The sequence below is a fragment of the Ursus maritimus genome, unplaced genomic scaffold (genome assembly GCF_017311325.1).
Source record: "Ursus maritimus isolate PB19 unplaced genomic scaffold, ASM1731132v1 scaffold_12, whole genome shotgun sequence".
In the NCBI taxonomy this organism is placed as follows: Eukaryota; Metazoa; Chordata; class Mammalia; order Carnivora; family Ursidae; genus Ursus; species Ursus maritimus.
This window is the reverse complement of record NW_024423564.1, coordinates 53,113,549-53,128,332: the sequence shown is the minus strand read 5'-3', so window position 1 is coordinate 53,128,332 and position 14,784 is coordinate 53,113,549. Positions and strand designations below refer to the sequence as shown.

Here is a 14,784-nt window from a genome sequence, read left to right as displayed (position 1 = left end):
AAATACAATCTTAAAAAAAAAAGGGTTTGGAAATTGCGAAGAATTATTTTGATGGTTTTCTAGACTAAGGCTCTGATATTACCTAAACTAAACAAGAATTTTGGCATATCAGTTCTATCACTGGAGCAGTGAAACCAGGTATTTTAGATAACAAAAGAAAATGAAATATAATAGATAATGGGTAAATCATCTCTTCACTTTATACCTGATAGAATGAATTTTAATTCATTTTTAATTTTTTAAAAATCAGGTAAGCTTTTGGAAAGGGAATTTGTGGGTGAGGATAGTTTAGATTTTTAATGTGGGACTACTGCTCTTAAAGTTCATTGTTATTTCATTTGTGTTTTTTGCTCATTTGTGGTTAAACTAAAAGTACTATTTGTCTTGCCTTTTCCTTGGCTTATCTCACACAAGTATAAAAAAGACATTTGAATAGACTGAATGGACTCAATTATTAATTTATTCCTTTTCCTCTTTCCAAATCTTACTACTATTTTAAGGAGAAAAAAAATGATGAATTAACTAGGGATATCCTCCAAGTCATTTTATTCAGCTAGAGCTGCCCTAGGGAATTGCATTGAGGAAGTTACGTTTTCTATATGACTAAATAGCTGAATCTGATGTCTTTAAGAACCGGAAGAATAAAATTGTTTATCTTAAAAAGGAAAAAGCACTGTCTCAGCATTTTATCTTTCTTAGAAGCTGCTTAGGATTTTGTAATAGAGTGTCTTCTCCGTAAGTTTCCTAGTCAAGCAGTTTCAGGCACATTTGTAATTTCCTGTATTCAGTTTTTAATCTGAGCAATTTATTTTTGAATATTATTTAATGTAAGTATTCAATGTAAACATTCAATGTAAACAATTAAAGAAAAATACAAAAAAGATATTTCATCTTTTAGTTCCACTTTCAGCATGGACTTCTAGACATTGTTTTTACATATTTGTGTGTGTGTGTGTGTGTGCAACTCTATATACATATATATATTATATACCCATATAGATGTGTAAATTTTATTCATGCTATTCTCTCTTCCTTTTCCTCACCCTGTATAGAGTTAGTAAACTTTTAATTTTTTATTTTATTTATTTATAAAAAGATTTTATTTATTCATTTGAGACAGATAGAGAGCATGAGCAGGGGGAGGGGCAGAGGGAGAAGGAGAAGTAGACTCCCCACTGGGCTGGGAGCCCAAGGTTGGGCTACATCCCAGGACCCTGAGATCATGACCTGAGCCGAAGGCAGATGCTTAACCATCTGAGCCACCCAGGAGCCCTTAAACTTTACTTTTTTAGAGCAGTTTTAGGTACATAGCAAGACTGAGTAGAGTTCCTATATACCTCCTGTCCCACAATATGAAGAACTTTTCCCACTATCAACGTCTTGCACCAGAGTGGTACATTTGTTACCGTTAAACCTACAATGACACATCATTATCACTCCAGGTCCATGGTTTACATTAGGCTTCACTTTTGGTGTGAATAAATGTATAATGACCTGTATCAGCAACTGTAGTACGATAGAGAATAGTTTTATGGCCTAAAAGTCCTGTGTGTTCTTCCTACTCATTCTTTGCCCCTATTGCCCCCATCCCTCACAAACAATGATCTTTTTACTGTTTCTGTAGTTTGGCCTTTTCCAGAATATCATACTGTTGGAATCATACAGTTGATATACAGTGGTCTTTTAAGATTGGCTTCTTTCACTTTGTAATATACATTTAGTTTTCCTTAATATCTTTTTTTTTTTTTTTTTAAAGATTTTATTTATTTATTCGACAGAGAGAGAGACAGCCAGCGAGAGAGGGAACACAAGCAGGGGGAGTGGGAGAGGAAGAAGCAGGCTCCTAGTGGAGGAGCCTGATGTGGGGCTCGATCCCATAGCGCCGGGATCACGCCCTGAGCCGAAGGCAGACGCTTAACCGCTGTGCCACCCAGGCGCCCCTCCTTAATATCTTTTTATGGCTTGATAGCTCATTTGTTTTAAGTGCCTGAGTAACAGTCTACCGTCTGGATGTATTAAAGTTTATTTATCCATTCGCCTACTGAAGGACATCTTAGTTGCTTCCAACTTTTGGTAATTATGAATAAAACTGCTATAAACATCTATGTGCAGGTTTTAGTGTGGATTGTTTTTATTTCATTTGGGTAAATACCAAGGACCACAATTGCCGAATCATATGCTAAGAGTATGTTTAGTTTTGTAAGAAGCTGCCAAACTGTCTTCCAAAGTAGCTGTAACATCTTGCATTCCTATTAGCAATGAATGAGAGTATTTATTGCTTGACATCCTTGCCAGCATTTGGTTTTATCAGCTTTTTGGATTTTGCCCATTTTGACAGGTATGTAGTGGTATCTCCTTGTTTTAATTTGATTTCCTGATAACATGTGGAGCATGTTTTCATGTGCTTATTTGCCCATCTCTATATCTTCTTTGGTGAGGTGAATCTTTTAAGGTCCTTGGCCCATTTTAAAATTAGGTTGTTTGTTTTCTTATTGTTGAGTTTTAAATTTTCTTTGTATATTTTGGATAGGAGTCCTTTAGCAGATGTGTCTTTTGCAAATATTTTCTCCCAGTCTGTGGCTTGTCCTTTCATTCTGTTGACATTGTATTTCACAGAGAAGTTTTTAATTAATTAATTTATTTTTATTTATTATGATATGTTAGTGACCATACACTGCATCATTAGTTTTTTTTTTTTTTAAGATTTTATTTATTTATTTGACAGAGATAGAGGCAGCCAGCGAGAGAGGGAACACAAGCAGGGGGAGCGGGAGAGGAAGAAGCAGGCTCATAGCGGAGGAGCCTGATGTGGGCTTGATCCCCTAACGCCAGGATCATGCAACGCCAGGATCACGCCCTGAGCCGAAGGCAGGCACTTAACCGCTGTGCCACCCAGGCGCCCCTGCATCATTAGTTTTTGATGTAGTTTTCCATGATTCATTGTTTGCATATAACACCCAGTGCTCCATGCAATACACACGTGCCCTCCTTAATATCCATCACCGGGCTAGCCCATCCCCCCCACTTCCCTCCCCTCTAAAACCCTCAGATTATTTCCCGGAGTCTATAGTTTCTCGTGGTTCATTTCCCCCTTTGTTTAATTTTAATGATGTCAGCTTACCAGTTATTTCTTTCAGGGATTGTGCCTTTGGTGCTGTATCTAAGAAGTCATTGCCATGCTACAGGTCATTTAGGTTTTCTTCCATATGACTTTTATAGTTTTGTGTTCTACGTTTAGGTCTACAATCCATTTTGAGTTAATTTTTGTGAAGGGTGTATGATCTATTGTCTCCTTTTTTTTTTTTTATGTGTATGTCCAGTTGTTCCGGCACCATTTATTGAAAAGACTATCTTTGTTCTGTTGTATTGCCTTTGCTCCTTTGTCAAAGACCAGTTGACTATATTTATGTGTATCTATTTCTGGGGCTCTCTATTCTGTTCCAGTCATCTATTTGTCTACTCTTTTGCCAGTACCAATAATGTCTTTGTCCGATTTTGGTATTAGGGTAATGCTGACCTCGTGAAATGAGTTAGAAAGTATTCTCTCTGCTTTTATTTTTTGGGAGAGATTGTAGAGAATTGGTATAATTTCTTCCTCAAACATTTGGTAGTATTCAACAGTGAAACCACCTGAGCCCGATGCTTTCTTTTTTGGAAGTTTATTAATTGTTGACTCAATTTCTTTAATAGATATAGACCTATTTAAATTGTCTATTTTTTGTGTGAGTTTTGGCAAACTGTGTCTTTAAAAGAATTGCTTCATTTCGTCTACATTATCAAATTTGCGAGCATAGAATTGTTCATAATACTCCTAATTGTCCTTTTAATGTCCATGGGATCTGTGGTGATGTCCCCTGTTTCATTTCTGATGTTAGTCATTTGTATCTTCTCTTTTTCTTAGTTAGCCTGGCTAGAGGCTTATAGATTTCATTGATCTTTTCAAAGCACTAGCTTTGATTTTGTTGATTTTTCTCTACTGATTTCTTTTTTTCTTTCTGCCTTAATTTTTATTATTTCTTTTTTTCCCTGCTTACTTTAGATTTAATTTGTTCTTCTTTTTCTAGTTTCCTAAGGTGGAAGCTTAGATATTGATTTTAGATCTTTCCTCTAAAAGGAAAATATATTGGAAATTTTCCAATATATTCATTCATTCAGTGCTATTAATTTTCCTGTAAATTTTAAGGGAATTTTCTGCATCTCACAAATTTTAAATTGTATTCTCATTTTCATTCAATTAAAAACATTTAATTTCTCTTGAGGTTTCCATGTTATTTAAAGTGTTTTGTTTAATTTCCAAGTATTTGGAAAATTTCCAGCTAACTTTTTGTTACCGATTTCTTGTTTAATTCCATTTCTGTGAGAACAAATATGATTTCTATTGTATGATTTCTATTCTTTTAAATTTGTCAAGAGGTGTTTTATGGCCCAGAATCTTGTTGGTCTTGGTGAATATTCCATGTGAACTTGAGAATAATGTGTAATCTGTTTTTGTTGAGTGAAGTAGTCTGTCAGTTATGTCCAGTTGATTGATGGTGCTATTTAATTCAACACTGTCTTTACTGATTTTCTGCCTGCTGGCCCTGCATTTCTTACTTTTAGAGGGGTATTAAAGTCTCCAACCTTAATAGAGGAATTAACTGTTTCTTCTTTGAGTTTTAACAAGTTTTGCCTCACATATTTTGATGCTCCGCGGATATCTTTTTATGGTAATAAATATAGATCTATGTCATAATATGTATATACCATAATTTTGTCATCAGCAGATATTTGTGTCTCTTAGCACACCAGTGTGCTAGGTGTAAGGATACTGTAGTGAATGAGACATATTTTCTGTACTCATGGACTTTATTATTTGAGAAATTATTATGCAAAATGGTTGTTTCTTCAGGCTGACCAATTTCATCTCTTATGATGATGCAAAAAATATGAAATTCCTTTAATGTGCATTACTTAGATTTAGTAAGTTTGAAAATATTTTCCTATGTTTATTGGTCTTTTTCTTTCAGAGTGCCTGGATTTTGTTTCTATTTGGGTGTTTTTTCCCTTATTGATTTATAGGAGCTCTTTGTATAGTAGAGACATTCAGTTCAGTTTTGGGGGAGTCAAAAGTTACACATGGATTTTCACTAAACAGGGGTTCAGTGCCCTAAACCCTGCATTGTGCATTATTCAGGGGTCAACTGTATATGAATTATTAAGCTAGCAACAGCTTAACTAGTTTGACCTTATGATAGTAATTTTATTATTCTCATCTACCCTATGTGCCCCATGTACAATGGTAATAAAAGTATTCTTATAGCACAGTCAAGGATATGTTACAAAAACATTTTAAATGTTTCATATTTGGGGGTATAGTTATTCTGAGTAGTCAATAAGCAGGAATTTTGAGGAAAAATAATAATAATAAAAGAATAACAACAATTTATTCCACTCTAAGTTCCTTGAGGTTAGAGAATTTTCTCATTAATTTCTGAGTGTGTCATAGCATCTTACCTTGGCTATTTATTTATTATTTGTTAAGGAGCCATTTTCTAAGGTACAGACTTTTCCCATACAAAATGTCTTACTTTGTCTTTATGTTCCTCCCACCCACTTTAAGGGATCATTTTTACATTCTTTTTTTTTTTTTAAGATTTTATTTATTTATTTGACAGAGATAGAGACAGCCAGCAAGAGAGGGAACACAAGCAGGGGGAGTGGGAGAGGAAGAAGCAGGCTCATAGTGGAGGAGCCTGATGTGGGGCTCGATCCCATAACGCCGGAATCACGCCCTGAGCCGAAGGCAGATGCTTAACTGCTGTGCCACCCAGGCGCCCCCATTTTTACATTCTTGCTAAGGGCTTTCCAGGGTATTCCTGGTAACAAGTGTTGCAAGCTGTTTGAACCAAAGTCTTCCCCATTACCTACTTTATTTCTAACTTAGAAAGAAAATACATGTGTGTGTATTCTCTTATTTTAAATATTTTGAATTTAGAAGACTCGTGGTTGGTGCCTTTAAAAATTTTATTTTGGTGGCTTTTTAAAAAAAAGATTTATTTATTAGAGAGAGAGAGAGGGCAAGCAAGAGGAGGGGCAGAGGGAGAAGGAGAGAATCTCAGGGAGATTCCCCTCTGAGTGCAGAGCCCAATGCAGGACTCAATCCCATGACCTTGAGATCATGACCTGAGCCAAAACCAAGTTGGACACTCAACCAACTGAGCTACCCAGGTACCCTGGTTGATGGCTTTTGAACAATAAAAATTTTAAATTCTAGAAATTACATCTGTTCTTTGTATAAGATTTGGAAAAGGTGGGCAATAGTGGTATAAAAATAACCACACACAATTTTATATCCAGAGAAACTTGTCAATTTTTGATTTCTTTTTAACTCTTCCCCTGACACTTCTCCAGCTAGTGTCATATGATGCCTAAAGTTTTAGATTCTGCAGTGTTTCCCCATTATCACAAACTTTCTGGAGACTTTATTTATTTATTTATTTATTTATAATTATTTATTTAATTATTTTTTAAAAAGATTTTATTTATTTATTTGAGAGAGAGAAAGAGCAAGCACAAGCAGGGGAAAGCAGCAGAGGGAAAGAAGTAGACTTCCCTCTGAGCAGGGAGCCTGACGCAGGGCTCAATCCCAGGATTCAGAGATCATGACCTGAGCCAAAGGCAGATGCTTAACCGACTGAGCCATCCCAGGTACCCCTGGAGACATTAAAAAAAAAAAACCCACTTATTTATTGGGACACCTGGGTGGCTTAGTTGGTTAAACATCTGCCTTTGGCTCGGGTCATGATTCTAAGGTCCTGGGATTGAGTCCTGCATTGGCCTCTTTGGTCAGGAGGGAGCCTGCTTCTCCCTCTACCTGCCACTCCCCCTACTTGTGCTCTCTCTCTCTGCCTCCCTGACAACTAAATAAATAAAATCTTTAAGATAACCCATTTATTTATTAGGGAGAGAGAGCAAGTGAGAGTGAGTGTGCACAGCAGGGAGAGGAGCAGAGGGCAAGGGAGAGAGAATCTCAAGCAGACTCTCTGCTGAGCATGGAGCCTGATGCGGGGCTCGATCTCATGACTCCAAGATCACTGAGCTGAAATCAGGAGTCAGACACTTAACCAACTGAGCCACCCAGGCACCACTCTGGAGACTTTTTTTTTTTTTTTAAGATTTTTTATTTATTTATTTGACAGAGAGAGACAGCGAGAGCACAAGCAGGGGGAGTGGGAGAGGGAGAAGCAGGCTCCCCACTGAGCAGGGAGCCCAACGCGGCTGGATCCCAGGATGGTGGGATCATGAACTGAGCGGAAGGCAGATGCTTAACGACTGAGCCACCCAGGCGCCCCCTTCTGGAGACGTTTTTAATGGATATGTAATTAATCATGTGGATGCACATTTTATAAACCTTTCTCCTTATTTTTCCAAATTTTGTTAAATTCTGCAATTTTTTGGAGGAAAATTTCTTGTTGTCAGTGAAAAAATTTCCAACTGATAGACTTTTACAGCTTGTAAAAGCACTACTAGTGAGATACCTTATTATTTATCTATTCACTGATTCATTTAACAAACATATTTTGAGAGCTAATCACATGCCAGGCAGAACTCAAGGACACTCAAAAAGTTGGCCGTCTATTGTAAGAGGTAAGAAGTAATTACAATACAGTATGATGAATGCCATGATAGAGGAGGATATAGGATGCTTAGGAGCTAAGAGCAGGACATCTGTTTTAGTTTGAGGTATGGAGTGGGTAGAAATCTTACAAGTCTGATCAGAGGAGGTGAAACTTAAGCTGGGTCTTAGGGACTCATGATAATAAGGTAGTCAAAAAGTGAGGATGAACAGGAGGGCCTTCTAGGTGGAGGGAACAGCACATGCAAAGACATGGAAGCATGTCCAGTTTAGGAAGCTTTAATATTAATATTAAAAGTGGCTTCAGTGAATGGTGCATGTGAGGGAGTGGCAAGAGAGGAAGCTAAGTAAAAGGGCAGATGTAATTTCTTGAAGGGCCTTGAATATTCTCAAGACTGAGGGTGTAAACATAAGGCAAAGTCCTTGAGGAACATGTTTCTAGCTCTAATTCTCATTTATACATCAGCAGTTCTCAAATTAATAGCTCCCGCTCAGGCCTCACTTTTAAGCTCCAGATCTATATATCCAACTGCCTAGTTGGCCTCTCTGGAATATATCTAGAAGGTAAGCTCCCTGAGAGGAAGTGTTTCACTGTTTTTGTCCTAAGCTGTATCTGCATTGCCTTGAACAGTGGCTGGCAATAATTTATTGAATAATTAAATAAATTAATATATCTCTCAGAGGCATCTCAAACTACATAGAAATTAAATTCATGATCTTCCTCCTCTAACCTGACCCTCTTCTGATGCTCCCTATTTCAATGGTTGGCACCTTTTATTTAGTTTCACAAGCCAGGAACATGGGTGTATCTTTGGCATATCTATCTTTTTTGCCTTCCTTATTCATTTAAACACCAAGACATTGGATTTTTGACACATTTCCTTATATGTCTGTTTCTCTCCCTCTCTGATGCTCCATTCCAAGCTATTACGATCTCTCTTCTAGTCCTGTACAGTACTTGTAAACTCTAATCATGTACTCTTGTCCTTTTCAATCTATTCTTTGTGCTGCCCTGGGAGTCAAACCCACAGAATCAGATTCTAATATTTCTGTTTGAAACCAATTGTTCTTAGGATAAACAACAAAATTCTTAGCATGGTGTACAAGGCTGTGTGTGCTCTGGCCCATGTCAAACCTATAGCCACATCTCAAGCCCCCTTTTTGGATTTTTTGTGCTCTAGTCACACTGACTTTTAAAATTTTTCCAACAGGCCATGCTTTCTCCTGCCTCAACTGTACTGTATAATTAGTAGCTTTTAGTACATATTATAAAATGGAATGTCTATTGTTAGAGAAATAAATTTATCAATACTTGTGAGTAGATATTTTTAACCCTAAAAGGGCAATGTTCTGTGCAGCATTCTTTTCTTGAAAAGTAAACTGTCTGAATTATTGCAGATAAGCACAAGCATTTTAAGGTATAATTTGTTCCTCTTTCAGATTATATTGCACATCTCAAATTTCCCTCGTCAGTTATAAAACAAATACCTGTGAGCTACATTTATTCTTACTTTAAAGTAAGAAAACATCTTTTTTTGTAGATTTAAGCCATTCTATTTTTTTTAAAGATTTATTTATTTTGGAGAGAGAGAGAGACGGCATGTATGAGTGGAGTTGGGGGGGAGAGGGGGAGGGACAGAAGGAGAGGGAAAGAGAGAGAATCTCCAGCAGACTCCCCGCTGAGTGCAAAGCCCCATGCAGGGCTCGATCTCAGGACCCAGAGATCATGGCCTGAGCTGAAATCAAGAGTCCCATGCCTAACTGACTGAACTACCCACATGCCCCTAAGCCATTCTGTTTTTTAAAGATGCTGCAGTACTGAGATAGGGAGGAAATGCAGAAAATGCCTTAAAAAACAAAACAGGTTTTATATGAAGTAGTGACTTAATCAGTTTAAGTGGAATCCTCCATTCTGAAGATAGTTGTCATTTCTTTCTTTCTTTTTTTTTTTAAAAGATTTTATTTATTTATTTTTAAGAGAGAGAGAGAGCACAAGCAGGGGAGTGCCAGGCAGAAGGAGAGGGAGAAGCAGACTCCCCACTGAGCAGGGAGCCCTATGCGGGACTCAATCCCAGGACCCCAGGACTACAATCTGAGTTGAAGGCAGACGTTCAACCAACTGAGCCACTGGGGGGCCGGATAGTTGTCATTTCTTGTAAGATTTAAAACCACCTTCTCTCATTACAAATAAAACAAATCTTGCAATAGTCTCACAAGCATCAAAGTGGAGTTGTTTCACTAAGCTAATTTATTGTTCTTGATTGTGAGTAATTGGAGAAGATTACTGTTTGGTTTTGTGTGATAATTTTTATTGTATATTTGGTATTTAATGTTTTTTGTAATTAAAATATAGAATATATTATAATCTGTTATGTAAAATGAGAAATTGGTTTGCTCATTTGCCGTTCAAATTGTATTTAATCATAAGTAAAACTTTAGCAATATTATACCATATAATATATCCTCATTACTTATTTTTCTTTAATTTTCTTTCTTTTAGTACAAAAGATTTAACTTTACAGAAGAATGCAATCAAGTGATGGCTTTTTCTTTAGAATTTGAATATGGAGGCCACAGGAACAGATGAAGTTGACAAGCTAAAAACTAAATTTATATCTGCTTGGAACAACATGAAATATAGTAAGTATCATTTAAAAATTGTATAAATCTAAAGGAATATTTAAAGACATGTATCATCTGCCTTATTAAGTCACTCACAATTGCTTAAGTTTGTCTTTGAATGAAATATTTCTGTGAGGAATGTAGATAAACATATATCCTGAAGAAAGAACCAAATATCATCATAAACATTGTCTAGAAACTCAGGCATGCTATGTGGTCCTTTTTTCTTTGAACATTCAGAAGCAGATAGAATTTATTTAAGTGATGATAATACCTCAGTTTTTCAGACTCAGTTTCAGGCAACGTCATATATAAACTAGGAAGCAAGCAAAATAGACCTTTGTACACACAAAACAGACAGTATAATGTTCACATACTGATACCTATGAATTTCTCTTAGGAGTACTCTTAGACCTTTATATTTAACCTAGTTATTCGTGGTTTGCAAACAAATCCAATAAGGGTCATTTTGGTGGTTTTAAAACCCACCTTGGACTAGAAACAAATAGGAAATGAAGAAACTTTCGAAGATGGAAAAATACTTAGCAGAACCAGTTGCAATAGAAAGAGGTTCATATCCATAAATTTGGAGTAACATTTAGCAAAACCCCTTCATAATGCAAATTCAGGTAAAACACAATTGACAGTTGGCTTCTGGTTCACTGGAAGGCATGGCCAGCTAGCCATTCAGATAGTTATAACTTGATAATAATGAAACATTGCATTTTGAAAACTATGGACATTGATTTTTTACAAATTAAGATATAATTTACATACCTTTTATGATTCTGTGGTTTTTAGTATATTTATAAGATTGTACAACCATCATCACTATCTAATTCCAGAACATTTTTATCACTCCCAAAAGCAACCATGGACCCATTAGCAGCTACTCCCCATTCTTCCCCACCTCTCTCCAGCCCCTGGGAATCACCAGTCTATTTTCTGTCTTTATGGGTTTGACTATTGTGGACATCTCATATATATGGAATTGTACAACTTATGGCCTTTTGTGCCTGACTCCTTTCATTTAGCATAATGTTTTTGAAATTCATCCATATTGTAGCATGTATGTATCATTACTTCATTCCTTTATGTGACTGACTGAATAATATTTCATTGTATGGCCATATCACAATTTCTTTACCTATTTCTTAGTTGATGGACATTTGGGTTGTTTTTGACTTTTTGGCTAATATGAATAGGCTGCAATGAACATTATGTACAAGTTTTTGTGTGAATATATCTTTTCGTTCCTCTTAGGTCTATACTTAGGAGTAGAATTGCTGGATCATATGTTAACTCTTTAAGTTTAACTTTCTGAGGAACTACCAAGCTATTTCTCAAAGTAGCGGCACCATTTTACATTCCCATCAGCAATGTTTGAGGGTCTGAATTTCTCTACATTCTCACCAGCACTTTTTATTGTCCATCCTTTTTTTGTTGTTGTTAAGTTTTTTATTTATTTACGTAATCTCTAAATCCAATATGGGGCTCAAACTCACAACGCAGAGATCAAGAGTCACATGCTCTTCTGACTGAGCCAGCCAGGCGCCCTGTATTGTCCATGCTTTTTAAAATTTTTTTTAAAGATTTATTTATTTTAGAGAGAGAAGGAGAGAGAGAGCATGAGCAGGAGGGGCAGAGGGCGAGGGAGAGAGAATCTCCAGCAGACTCTGTGCTGAGCATGGAGCCTGATGTGGGGCTTGATTTCACAACCCTGATATCATGTCCCCAGCTGAAACCAAGAATAGGATGCTCAACTGACTGAGCCACCCAGGTGACCCCATCTATCTTTTTTATTAGAGCCATTCCAGTAGGTGTGAAGTATCTCACTGAGTTTGATTTGCATTTGCCTTGATGAATAGTGATGTTAAACATGTTTCCATATACTTATTGGCTATTTTTATATATTCTTTGGAGAAATGTCTATTTAAATCCTTTGTACCTTTTTAAATTGGGTTATCTGTCTTTTCACTATTGAGTTGTAAGAGTTCTTTATATATTCTAGGTACAAATCCCTGAGCAAATGTATGATTTGCAAATATTTTCTCCCATTTTGGGGTTATCTTTTCACTTTTCACACTTCAGTGTCCACTGAAGCACAAAAACTTCAAATTTTGATGAAATCCAATTTGTTTATTTTTTTCTTTGGTGGTTTCTTTTGATATCATATTTAAGAAACTGCTGCCTAAATCAAGATCATGCAGATTTATACCTATGTTTCTTTTTAAGAATTTTATTATTTTAGCTCTTATTTTGAGGTCTTTGATCCATTTTGAGTTAATTTTTGCATGTGATGTGCAACTTCATTTTTGTATGTGGCTATTTAGTTGTCCCAGCACCATTTTTTGAAAAGACTATTCTTTCTCCTTTGAATGGTCTTGACACCCTTGTCTAAAATCAGTTGACCACAGATGTAGAGATTTATTTCTGGACTTGCAATTCAGTTCCATTTATATACACATCTGTCCATGTGCCAGTACCACACTCTCTTGATTACTTTAGCTTTTGTAAAATTTAAAATTGGGAAGTGTGATTCCTCCAACTTTGTTCTTTTCCAAGATTGTTTTGGCTATTCTGGATCCCTTGCCTTTCTGTATGAATTTTTGATCATCTTACCAATTTCTGTAAGAAATCCAGCTGGGATTTTGATATAGATTTGATACAGAATCTGTAGATCCACTGGCAAAGTATTGCCATCTTAACAGAGTATTGCCATATTAAGTCTTCCAGTCCATGGATATGGGATGTCTTTCCTTATATTTAGGCTTATAATTTTTTTCAATGATGTTTTGTGGTTTTTTACATATAACTTTTGTACTTTTTGTTAAAGTTATTTGTATTTTATTTTTGATGCTATTTTAGAAGGAATCGTTTTCTTTATTTTAGCTTGTTGGTGGTATATAGAATTATAGTTGTTTTTTATAATTTGATCCTGTGTCTTGTAAGCTTGGTGTTCTACTTTATTAGCGCTAACATTTTTTGTGGATTCCTTAGGGTTTTCTGTATGTAAGATCATGTTCATCTGCAGGTAGAAGCTTATGCTCTTTTTAAGCCATTTACTCTGGTGAATAGGTTATGTGATGAAGATTTCATTTGTAAGTTGAAAATTGTCATATACGTACTAGATAACACATTTTAGTAGTATCCTAGGAGTTGTTACTTAACCTATTATTTACATATGTGTTGTTTTCCATATCTAGATAATTTAAGTGTCCACAGTAAAATCCAGAGATTAATCCCTAATCTCTAGATAACAGATTGTTCAGGGTAACTAAGTGTTCTAGATAGCTTCAAGTTATGAAGTAATATTTTTTATTTGATTTTATTGGTGAAAATCATTCTAAAATACTTTGTGTATTTTCCTTGCTTTGAGTTTGTGTAGTATGGTTGGTATAGGAAGGACTAACATTGAACACCCATTAACACATTAGCATTTTGTAGATAATTTAGGTACCTTCTGATTTAAGTCTCATATCTTTCTGAAATAGATATCTTTCTGAGTTTTTTTTTATTAGAAAACTGAGATTAAGTGACATATTTCATGGTCACATGAAATTCTATTTCATGTCACAATTCTATTCCAGGTAATAACTCTTGAAACTGGTATTTATTTATTTATTTATTTATTTATTTATTTATTTTTTAAAAAGATTTTATTTATTTATTTAACAGAGATAGCCAGCGAGAGAGGGAACACAAGCAGGGGGAGTGGGAGAGGAAGAAGCAGGCTCACAGCAGAGGAGCCTGATGTGGGGCTCGATCCCATAATGCCGGGATCACGCCCTGAGCCGAAGGCAGGCGCTTAACCGCTGTGCCACCCAGGCGCCCCTGAAACTGGTATTTAAACCCAGCCTCTCTTGCTCCCCAGTCTTGCTGTTTTCTGAATACAGTGAACATAATTTAGGATTATTTTTATCAACGTCAGTATTATGAAATGGTGAAGAAGGAACTAGAAGTGGCATAGCACTTAAGATTTAAAAGACTGTCAACCTTACTTTCTTATAAAACTGTTTCATTTTTGCTTTCTTCTCCCCTCCCCCTTTTTATTTACATGACTTTATGAGGTATGTAAACTTGACTTCCGTTTTAAAATAGTAATAAGTAAACCATCCTTCTTCTGTGTGTTTCTGATCCTCCAGAAAATCATTATCATCTGTTCTTTCTATGTTCTTTGGCTTGTTTACATCTTTTAAAGCCTTGTGATTTTCAAGTTGCTGACTTAATGGACTTATAAGGTTTTTTATAATATTCTGTTTATGGTAGTCTCCAAAGATGGTCCTTAGTAAGGATCTTTAATCACATCTTGTGTTGTTTCTTTTCTCATTGAATCCGGGCTGGCCTATGCCTTATATTAACCAATAGAATGAGATAGAAATGAGGGTGTGTCAATTCTAGGCCTGGCTGTTAAGAGGGCAAGTTCTGCTTGCTCTGTTTTGGAGCTCTGAACTGTTATGTAACCAGCTTAGGTACTCAGCTGGAGAAATCACATGGAAGGCCACACAAAGAAGAAAGGCCCTGAAACTACATAAGAGAGAAAGCAT

At 36.1% G+C, this 14,784-nt stretch overlaps 1 protein-coding gene across 4 annotated transcripts in view; it reads left to right on the top strand.

Annotated features, from left to right (window-relative positions):
• Window positions 1-14,784, top strand: part of ATG4C (autophagy related 4C cysteine peptidase) — an 85,957-nt gene that overhangs the window by 13,189 nt on the left and 57,984 nt on the right. For all 4 annotated transcript variants that reach the window (XM_008690793.2, XM_008690791.2, XM_008690792.2 and 1 more), the window contains exon 2: window positions 10,116-10,255. In XM_008690793.2, the coding sequence (XP_008689015.1) occupies window positions 10,180-10,255 (76 nt within the window). In that variant the 5' untranslated portion in view covers window positions 10,116-10,179. The remainder of the gene's footprint in view (window positions 1-10,115; window positions 10,256-14,784) is intronic.